General features: G+C 39.6%; 2 protein-coding genes across 2 annotated transcripts; one reads left to right on the forward strand and one right to left on the reverse strand.

Annotated features, from left to right (window-relative positions):
- Positions 1-35: 35 nt before the first annotated feature.
- BDR25DRAFT_262454 (uncharacterized protein) lies at positions 36-2,968 on the reverse strand. Its single transcript, XM_033686763.1, has 9 exons — positions 2,860-2,968; positions 2,129-2,812; positions 1,993-2,077; positions 964-1,937; positions 871-915; positions 628-813; positions 409-575; positions 231-349; positions 36-178 (listed from the first exon to the last, which is right to left on the reverse strand). The coding sequence occupies exons 1-9, from the start codon at positions 2,942-2,944 to the stop codon at positions 97-99; spliced, it is 2,427 nt and encodes an 808-aa protein (XP_033547359.1). The 5' UTR covers positions 2,945-2,968; the 3' UTR covers positions 36-96.
- An 819-nt stretch (positions 2,969-3,787) lies between these two features.
- BDR25DRAFT_226308 (cytochrome P450) lies at positions 3,788-5,451 on the forward strand (the record flags this gene model as incomplete). Its single annotated transcript, XM_033685201.1, has 2 exons — positions 3,788-3,945; positions 3,993-5,451. 2 exons carry the CDS (start codon positions 3,788-3,790, stop codon positions 5,449-5,451), a joined length of 1,617 nt encoding a protein of 538 aa, XP_033547360.1.
- Positions 5,452-11,127: the final 5,676 nt, after the last annotated feature.

Genomic DNA, 11,127 nt, shown 5'->3' on the forward strand with positions numbered 1-11,127 from the left:
TAAGAGATAGATTCTACACTAGCTGCCATAGGGTTGTGTGTTGCCATATGCTATAATTTCTAACGAGATTAGGCGATAGTTGCGCCTGTTGCAGCCTTACCGCTGCTTATTTCTGTCAAAAAATAGAAGTCCGAGAAAGGCTGCTACACGGTACGCCGTTCCAATGAGAAATATCATGCTGTGAAATTGTTTAGTGGTGCAAAACCAATCAAGGTGAAGAAAGCACTTACGCAATGTCGAGTGGGGTTCTCCCTAAAGTGTATCCGGTCCACCGCGCAGCTGTGTTCGTATCGTACAGATATGCTACCTGTTTGAGGGTCTGGTCTACGTACGCTTCTGAGAGCCACGTCTGGTCTGTAATTAGTTTCCGGTGTGAGGAAACGAGGTCGCATGCTTCTCGGCACTCACCCCAGGACACATTCTCCACAGCCACTCCAGCCTCCAGGTTTGGATAGTAGACAGAGGGGGTGCATAACCTCCGAATGCACCAATAATTAGGCACAAAATCATGGCCAATAGCGTTCCGTTCTCGCGCTTTACAGCGGTGGAGACAAATGATGCTAGCCCATAGACGCCTGAAAATGATGAGGAATCTTTGCGACTGAACCGGGTTGGTAGCTTACTCACAGTAGAAGTAAAGCATATTAAGGAGGAACGTTATCCAGAACGCCATCAATGGAGTTGACAAGATAGCATAGAAAGATGTGAAATGTAAGGCAGAGAGCGCGGTTCGTGGAATTGTGGATAGAACCTTTCCGACGAAATATGCTGAGCGGCTGTGACCAACGCTGGCCTCTCGCCAATAGAGACTCTCTATTTCGAGGTGATATTAGATCGATTTTCACTCAGAGATGAGTTTGTGAAGCTTACTTTCTTCGCCAAACGTGCTGACTCCTGGGGCAGCTGCCGCAAGAGCTAATGAGGTCAGAATTTCATTCTGCTATCATCGTTTATCATACTTACCGATTGCTAATGCAATCATTTGGCCAATCTTGGGCACTGTGGAATAATCCACAGCGCTCGAAAGCAGCTCAAATGGTGCAAGATAGGTACCTTGAAAATGCATCCCTTTATAGGGATAAAGACCTAACCCAATGAGTAAGCCTGCTATTCCTCCCACCCCGATCTCGAGGAGTAGGCCACTTGGTTGCCGAAATTGCTGCTTCATGGCACGGACAAAGCAGAGGTATGTCTGGCGGTGCCACAACGCCCCGCGCACAGATGCGATACGGGCAAGTTCGATCGGCTTCAAGCATTCGGAGGTGGGGATTTCTCGCGCCATGACACTGGCCCGTGCAAGCTCGTCCCGACGCTGCTCCCACGTCTCTGCTAATATCTTCGGTAAATCTTGAGAGGCGATGAACGACGTCTTAATCTTCATTCGCCCGGCGGCGATATCCAACAAAACATCTGCTGGATTGGACCTCGCAGGAATTCTGAATCCATGACCGCAGAAGTAGTTTGAAGCATCCGAAACAGGGCCCTGATACAGTTGGCGGCCTTGAGCGAGGAGTAGCACCTGGTCCAAAGCTTCAAATATCTCCTCCCGAGGTTGATGGAGGATGCAAATCACGGTCACCCCTGTCCTAGATATGGCTTTCAGAAGTCTCATGATAGAAAGGGCCGTTGCAGAATCAAGGCCAGAAGTAGGTTCGTCTAGAAAGAGTGCGACCGGCGCAGCAACGAGTTCCATGCCAATGCTGACTCGACGCTTTTGGCCGGACGAGATGGACGACGTAATTTGACTCCCTACAACTTGATGTTGAACGTGCGAGAGTCCAAGACAAGATATTAAATTGTCAACTAGCTTTTGGCACGCCGTGTCAGACTGGTTGCGGGGAAGCCGAACTCGGGCGGAATGGAGAATGTTTTCCCGCACTGTGAGCTCTGGAAGCAATACGTCCTCTGCTGGTACGAAACCGATCAGCTTTTTGTATCTGAGCATAATTAGCTTGTCGTAGCTCGATTTGATGCGATTAAGTTTCCACTCACTGTGCAAGTTTGGTTGCGTGACCATTGATATTGATGAACCCCTCTGTTGGTTCCAGCTTTCCCATCATCACTTTCATGAAGGTCGCTACGGTTTGAAATCAATTAGAGCTGAAAGGGAAGCTTGAGAGTCTCTTACATTTTCCCGCCCCGGAAGGTCCCAGAATACCGCATAACGTTCCTTTCTCGAATTTCCCGCTGATAGCAGAAATAAGGCGTTTGCTATGTTTCTCTACCGTGAATCCGATAGCGTTAAATCCAATGGAGAGCCCGTTCTCCCCACCATCATTATATTCAGCGACGGTGGAGACGAAATCTTGCAAATCTGCGGCAGATTCGGCACCATCCGAGTCTGGGTTTGCTGGGTCGTTATCTGGGTTACCTGCGATATCGCCTTCAATTGTCTTCAATTGAGACTCGCAAGTCGACTCGTCGCTTTTGAGGCCTTTGTGGGCTTTCCTGGGAATCACCCGAACAAAAAGCTTCGACGTAGGAACAAACACGAGTGCCAGGATCAGCAGGTCAAAGATGAGGGCTACAAGAAATCCGTCTAACGCGAGTTCTCGGCTGGATCGAGGAGGACAGATGGATAGTCGACCACAGCGGAATGGCGTCTCGGTTCCAAGTGGACAATAATGGCCTTTTGAGCAAGGGATCACAACTTTTCCACCTGCAGGACAGTAACTGCCTTTCGGGCAAACAATGGGTTCATAGATTCCTTGCGGCTCGGGACAATTATTCTGAAATGGAAGCAGTCTTATCGCTTGACATGATCTCGTTGGAGCGCAGTACTGAGGCGGATGCTCGTTTGTGTTGTTGGGGCCTCAAACTTTAGTTTAAATGATTGTCCTTCCCGACAGGGCTACTTACAGTAGAAACCGTGGTTGCATGCAACTACCTTAGCCAGATCGACTGGAGAAGCCCCCGTCAAACAATTGGAAGATTCGTTAGCCATATTGAATCACCAAGAGATGTCTCCAAATGGTTTCTGGAATATGGAACCTGAGAGTCGATAGAGTTGCGAGTTCCCATGCTGCGGATAGGCCAGCCTCGGTTCGCTCGGCGGCACCGTTCTCGAAGCCGGTGCACACCGTGCGGCGAAGGATTTTGTACTCCCCGAAGAAACCAATGTTAATTTATTTCGAATAAGCTTACCGATATGAAGACGCGGCTTATGTACAAGAAGATGGTTATCCGGACTTTAAAACCTCTTACACGAAGAAAAGGCCCGCTGGGATGACAGGGGCTTAGATCCTACAAGGCTAAACCTGGTAACTGGTACGGAGATGCCCCGTGCCTGCATATCTGTGTTAGGAAAAAAGGTCGAACAACCCACCAAATATGAAACTCTTGGAGAGTTGCGCGTACCTCGCCACAATATTGATTACGGCTTCAAAAAGTTGCCTTGCGTGATACTCCATTTCCGGAGAGTGAAGCTAAAGGATCGAACGAGATGAAGACATTGTGGGGGTGAAAAGCCTCAAATTGAGACATGTGAAAGTCTAAGGAGGGAATATAAAAATTGATAGTTCGATGGTAGGGCCGCTCCAGCTAGCCTGCATCATAAGGAGTCAGTATGTTTGCTCTTGAGAACTCTACTTTGTCTTCATTTTGCATGGTTCTCAAACATCACACAGAGCAGACCCTTCATCATCCTATACAATCTCCCTCGTTATTGCTGGCTCTCGACCATTCTCTGAAAGGTGAATCCATATCTTCACCTCCTGCTCATGGCTTTGTCACGCTTCCGGACCGCAAAGCGCTGTTATTCCTCGTTGTGACGATACTTTTGGTTCGCATGATACTCGGATATGTTACTAGATACGCCGAATTTCGTCGCTTTCAAATTGAACCAGAATTGACGACAACCCCGCCAACATACCCATCTATTCTTTCAATTTTCGGGAGGACATTCGCTTTTGTAGCTTTCCCCAAGAATCTTCTATACACTGCTACGTTAGTTGTGAGAACTATTTCAACCTTTCTGAAACTAACTTTCTTAGTACATATGGTGAGGTCCAACGCCCCATCTGTATGCCTCTGCTGGCTGGGAGCGTCTATATCGTCCAAGGGAAACGACACATCCAGAGTCTATGGAAGGCATCCGCAAAGTCCAGCTCAACAGCATTGCACATCTTTACACTCCAATACTGGTTTGCCATGCCTCAGAAGACTATCAGGCGATACGCAGCAGACAACTCCGGTTTCGGTCCTAAGCCTCATCCAGGGAGCAATGTGAAGCCGAATAACCGAACAGATCGAATTAGCCACATCGTATTCAAGGAGTCCTTAGCCGGCCCTGATGCACCGTCCATTTGCCAGAATTTTGCTGTGCGGTTCTCCCAAAGAATCACCGGTCTTGAGATCGCTGATACGTGGACAAGAATGCCAGATCTCGTCGAGTTTTTCCAGGAGCATATGACGCCTGCAAACACTGAATCGCTGTGGGGTCTCCACCTAACCGAAAACACGTCGTACTGCTCCGATTTCTGGGCATTCACTAGTCGTCTTCAGTATTTATCATATCGCTTTCCACAATGGCTGATCCCAAATTTGCACGCACGGAGAGATCGGCTTTTGGCTGCGATGAAGCAGTGGCAACACCATGGGACGGACAACCAGACTCCTCCCTGGGAACAAAAGGGATATGATGTCCAATATTGGGGTTCCCCGACGATGCGAAAGTGGCAGAAAATGTTTCGTGATATGGACGATTCCGATGACGACGGCATGGCGTCTGTAAATCTGGCTTTTTCATGGGCAGTGAACTCGAATGTTATCCCGTCTGCCTTCTGGACTGTTCTCGAAGTCTTCCAACGACCAAAACTGCTTGCTGAAGTGCGGAGCAGGCTTCCGCGCATAAGTTCGACATCAGATTTGCTCCACGTCATCTCCCAGCCAGAGCACAGAGCGGCATTTTGTGCTGATCCTTTGCTGCAATCCATCTTCGCCGAAACCCTTCGACTGAAGGTCCATGTCTACACCGCGCGGCGATTCATCCACAATAGTATCGACTTGGGCGGTTGGGAGATTCCACAGGACAAACTCTGCCTCGTGTCATCCCATCCAGCTCATAGACATGGGAAAGAATGGAATACCGCGGAGGGTAAACGTCCTTTAGATGAATTCTGGCCGCATAGATTTCTTTTCCATCCGGGATCCATCCCAGTGTCTTCAGACTTCGATTCAACGCAAACGCTTAGTACAGATAATAGCGGGGTTTACTTTTCTCTTGAGGGCCTCGAAGGGTGTTGGATTCCATTTGGTGGTGGGCCGAGGGGTTGCCCAGGTCAGAAGTTAGCAAAGCACCACATGATTACAGTGCTGGTTGCAATGGTACTTCTCTTTGATATTGACGTCCTCGCCGATGAGAAGGCTCTTCGGCTTGATGAGACCAAATATGGAGCAGGTGCTCTGCATCCGATGGGTAAAATATCATATAGGATAAGGAGAAAATTCTGAGTTAGGTTATGAACGAGTGGCAAATTGACACTAGTCGGGCTATATGTATTTTAGGCGTTTTGCTTGATTTCTCATCCTGAAGTGAATATGCGACTCGCAGGTATTGGGGATTTGGAAGTGGGGTAAGACGCTTCCAATAATAATTCATGTAGAACCCTGGTGTTCTGATTTTCTGCATCGCCAAGCAACTACCGTATTTCATCGCTTAACGCACAGCCCCTCGTAACACACACAACTAAAATCTATTAACTTTTTAATTAACATGGTCCACAAGCGAATGTTCAACACAAGCGAGTGTTCCGCCCCACCACTAAAACGCAGCTAACCTACTACTAACTACAATGCATTAACAACTATATAATTAATTATCTTTAAAAAAGGCTAGAATTAACCTAGCTATTTAAGCTCTTAATAAAAACATGTTTTTAACTAAGAGGCGCGCTGCAGCACTTTATAATGTTAATTAAATAGCTCTCTGCTAACAACATGTAAGGATAACTATGCAACATAACTATATAGCTAACAATAAGAAGCTTACAAAGCTAGAAAAGAAAGTAATTATTAAGCATATACTTAATCTAGATTTCTAAGAATTTGCGCCTACTTTAGGTGCTGTATAAGAGATAGCTAACAAGCTTCTTACTAAGCACAGCGCTCTACTAGCAGGTATTAACTAGCTATCTAACTTTGTTGCGTGTACACTAGCAGTTAAAACTTACTTTAGCTAACTATATAATTATTAATAAGCAAAATGTAAAGATCTAGTAATTATAAGTAAGTAGTTTAAGCTTATAAAGGCTACATAATTAAAGTATAGTATTATAAATTAGAACATGTATAATTTTAACAAAATAGGCTTTTAAATAGAGGTTATATTAAGCTAAATAGTTATTATAGGCATAGATAGACATAATTAGCTAAAGGCTATATAGCTAAGTAACTATAAATAGGTAACAGTTATTATAGGCATTAACACAGATAAGTAGGCAATACTTTTATATATAATCTTTAAAGGTAAGCATTACCTATCTGCCTAGTATAAGAATAAGGATATACTAAAAAACTAAGCTATTAGTATTAGTAATAATAGCTAGATAACTAATAAATATAAAATTATATAGCTAAAGCACTTTAATCTGCATATAAAAAATTACTTAGTAGGCTTATAGTAGCTGCTTATTTTTAATAGCTATAAAAGCTATTACTTTATTAAATTCCTAAAGCTCTGTAAGCAGAGGCGTATTATAGCACTCTGTATGCTAGCACACGCGTTACATATTCTATAGCTGCTTAACATTAGCTGCTTTTTGCTATTAAAGCGCGTGTATAGTACTAAAATTAGCTAGTTAATCTACTACTAAATTAACTATATTAATAAGCTAACTTTCCTACTAGCCTTAAAGGCAGCATTTAGTTACTTAACTATAATAGATAATATTTGCGTAGGCTTTAGAGCTATAGAACTAGTTTTATTTAACCTAAAGCTAGTGCTTTTAAAGCTTAATATACAGCTACCTAATTAGCTAGCTACTCTACTACTAAATACTACTTAAAAGGCTTAAACACTTAGTAATTCTTATAAAGTTAAGGCTTAGTTAACTTTACTATATAATTAAATTTAAAGGCATTAGAAATTTTTTTTTTTACTATACTTAATCTAGTAAAGTAGCTAAGTAAAGGCGCTACTAAAATAGCTTATGTTGCTGTTCTACAGCATAATTAAGCAGCTACTCTAGAGAGGGCCTATAAGGCAGCTATAAAGCGTAAGCAGTGTAAAAAAAAGTAAATTTAAAAAAAAAACTCTAATAAGTTATTAAGGCTTTAAGTTAAGTACTTAGAAGCTTACTAGTATAGTAGAAAGTAGTAAAATGCCTTAGAAAAAGTTAACTGCTAAAAGCAGCGCAGCGCGTGTACAGCGCTGCAAGCACTGCAACAAGCCTAGGCATAACTCTTATATATATAAGAATATTAAATAATTCTATAGTAGTTTATTTTATATAGTATATTTTTATATTGTTAAATTAATAGTTTTTAAAGTTAAATTTAGTAGTAGGGCAGAACACTTGCTTGTGTTAAACATTCGCTTGTAGACTATGTTAAGCTTATCTCTACTAATATAGACCTAAATAAGGCTACGCTAGCGTTGTTTAAATTGCTAACACTTTAAGAAAAACCTAATTATAATGCAACAGCAAGAAAATATAGTTATTATTACTTTATACTATTAAAGCGCTACTGCAGAGTGTAAGACAATTATGTAATAAAGCATAAAAATTAGTAACTCTTTAATAATGTATAAGAAAAAAAATCTTTTTAAATACTTTAATAAGCTTTATATAAAAAGCTACTACTTATAAGACTTAGAATACATAATTATTTTTTTAAATAGCTAGAAAATAGGCTAATAAAAGATAAGTTAATTACTTTATTAAGTAGTAGAACATTAAGCTTATATTTTAATAAACGCCTAGGATAAATTCTAGTTAAAAAAAAAATCTAACTTAGCTTTTAAATATAAGCTTTATTTTAAGCTGTTATAAAAAATTAATAACTATACTATAAATAAAAAAAGGCTTTTTAATTAGTGTACTATTAAAAGTAAAAAAAACCTTTTTAAATAGTAACATATACTACAGGCAAGTTACTTATACACCTAAGTTACTTACTTTTACTAAAACTCTACTAAAATACTCTTACACTAATGCATTCCTAACAACACTACTTAGATGTGCTAAAAAAAAAGTTAGATATAGCTTACACTTTAAGCTTTTAAATAAAACATAACACTTTTAAAGTAACATGCTGCAGCTATGTATAAGGTCTTTTATAAAATAATAAATAACTAATATAGTAAACACCTTTTATAAGCTAATTCTATACCTAACTTATAAAGGCTAAATAATAATAAAAAGTAAGTAATTATTAAGCATATACTTAAGCTATATGCGTAAGAATTTTCCTCTTAGCTAGGAACTATAGCTAATATAGCTAATTCTTTGTACGCTAAGTGTAATCTAGGCTATATTAGCATAAACTAGACTAGTATGTTTATAAAGTGTTATTTAAAGCTTAAAGTAAAGTTTTAAGCGTAAGTATAGTTAGTAAATATTTAGTCTATTATAAAGCCTGTTTTGTTAAAGTTGTATGTGTTATTATTCTAGATGCTATACTTAGCTTTTATATTCTCTATAAGGCTAAACTAGCCCTAAATTACCCTAGGATTCTTATAGAGAGCTATATTTCTTAGAGATTTTCCCTACTAGGCTACAAGCGTATGGCGTTGGCATGGGGGCTGCGACACAATGGCTCTTCAATTTCGTGATTACGAAAATCACGCCGGGGGCTGTGAACCATATCAGGTGGAGGACATTCATTATGTTTGACATATTCGTGAGTATTCTTGTGTTAGCATTTGAGCATTGGTAACTAAATAAGAAAGTGCATATCTATAGGCTTCTTCGCCTTCTTCTTCATTAAGTAGACAAAGAATCGCGCACTTAAGGATATAGGTGTATTGTTTAGAGCGTCACTGCCGAGCAGCGGGCCGAAGACCTAGAGAGAACGCTCGCAGTAGAAAAGAAGAGTGCAATTTAGCTGGAGGATGAGTCGCCGAAACTATGCGTCAACCGGAAGAAAGATGTTGCAGAGTAACGAGGTATTCTCCACAATGAATATTTATTGTCCCAGAAAACCTGAACTCGCTTACAGGTATCTGACTTGAATCCTTAATGTCGAATGATTAAGCATTTTCCTCTGTATAGCGTAGCTTAACGAACGGATATAAGAACTTAGAGCCGTGTATATATAACTTCACTCCTTATTATATCCCAAAAAATCGCCTTCACGCAGCCGTTCGACGAGAGTGGAGTCCACCACTCCGCATATTCCCAATATAGAATTACTATCTATACAAAGTAGATATACCATAGCTCACTGACCCAAACGGGGGGCCATCATGGCCCAGAGAAGTCGCCACTCTCCGGATTGAGGACAGAATCTCTCTCAGGGGCATACGCCAGCCATATCAGGCCAGAATTACCCTCCGAGTAGGCGTCGACTTTGCCACTCTTCAGAAATAGCTTAACGACTACTTCCTCTCTTCTCAATGCAGCCAGTGTGTCCAACCGTTAGTACACCTAATAGTACAGTACTGCAGTACACTGATTTTAGTCACGTACGTACGTACAGGGCATCTACTTAGTATACTGTACTATACGTGAGGCTGCTGTACTAACTGTTTATAGTAGTTATATAGAATTTTTAGTAGTTTTAGGCAGTTAAAGGCAGGTTACTAAGGGCTAGAGAGCTTATGTTTAGAGATTAATGCAGAGAATACTATTATTACTTGTTTTGTTAGTAATTTTTTAATAAATTTAGTAACTATGCTATCTACATTATTCTTTTACTTATTATAATATCTTAATTTCTATTTTAATTAATAACATAGTTATCTTAGCGTGTTACTACTTTACAGGCCTTATTTTTATAAGCTTTATCCTTATAAGCTTTATTCTTACATGCTTTATTCTTACATGCCTTATCTAGCTGTTCTGCTACCTAGATATATTATACTGCCTTATCCTAACACTTAGAGAAGGCCTGCATAGCTTTACCTAGCCTATCTACACTGTCCTTATGTGAAGCAACTTCTTTAAAGCATATGTAAAATACCTAGGCTAAAAAGCACTTAAATAATGCCTACTATAACATTAAAATTACCTTTAAGATTAACTAAGATAATATATAGTGTTCTAGCATTAAATTAAGCGCAGATTAGCTAGGATATTATGTAAAGCATAAGTTATAACTTTTTAAGCGCTAGAAAGTGTTAACGTACTTTATAGGCAAGTTGCTTACACACCTAAGTTGCTTACTTTTGCTAAGACCCTACTACACTACTCTTTCTACACTAATGCATTTCTAATAACACTACTTAAATGTGTTAAAGGAATATTAGATGCAGCTTACACTTTAGGCTCTTAAATAAAACATAACACTTTTTAACTAACACGCTGCAGCTATCTATAGGGTTTTTTAAAAGATAATAAGTAACTAACGCGCTAGACAACTTTTTTAAGCTAATTATATAGCTAACTTATAAAAGCTAAATAATAATAAAAAGTAGGTAATTATTTAGCACATACTTAAGCTAGATATGTAAGAATTTCCCCTCTAGCTAGCAGCTATAGCTAATATAGCTAATTCTTTACACGCTAAGCATAATATAGGCTATATTAGCATAAACTAGCTTAATATGTTTATTAAGTGTTACTTAAAGCTTAAAGTAAAGTTTAAGTGTAAGTATAACTATAAAAAAGCTTTTTATAAGAATTCTATAGTAATTTAAAGCTAGTTTAACTTTATAAAGAATATTAAAGCTAAGTATAGCATCTAGAATAATAATATATATAACTTTAATAAAACAGAGTTTATAATAAGCTAGATATCTACTAAAGCAGTTGCTATAGGTTTAGAGAGATAAAGACAGCTAAAAGCAGTCTAGCTAGGTAACTAGAAGTAGACAACAGCTATCTAGGGCATTAATGCTAAAAAGTAGGCTATTTTACTTTTTATTATTTTTTAGAGTAGTAACTACTTTTTAAACTAGTACAAAAAGGAAAATCTACTTTAAAATTAGGTTATTATAATCTCTAAGTGTAGCTAGACTACTAATTA

This window comes from Lindgomyces ingoldianus, assembly GCF_010093535.1.
Source record: "Lindgomyces ingoldianus strain ATCC 200398 unplaced genomic scaffold BDR25scaffold_17, whole genome shotgun sequence".
In the NCBI taxonomy this organism is placed as follows: domain Eukaryota; kingdom Fungi; phylum Ascomycota; class Dothideomycetes; order Pleosporales; family Lindgomycetaceae; genus Lindgomyces; species Lindgomyces ingoldianus.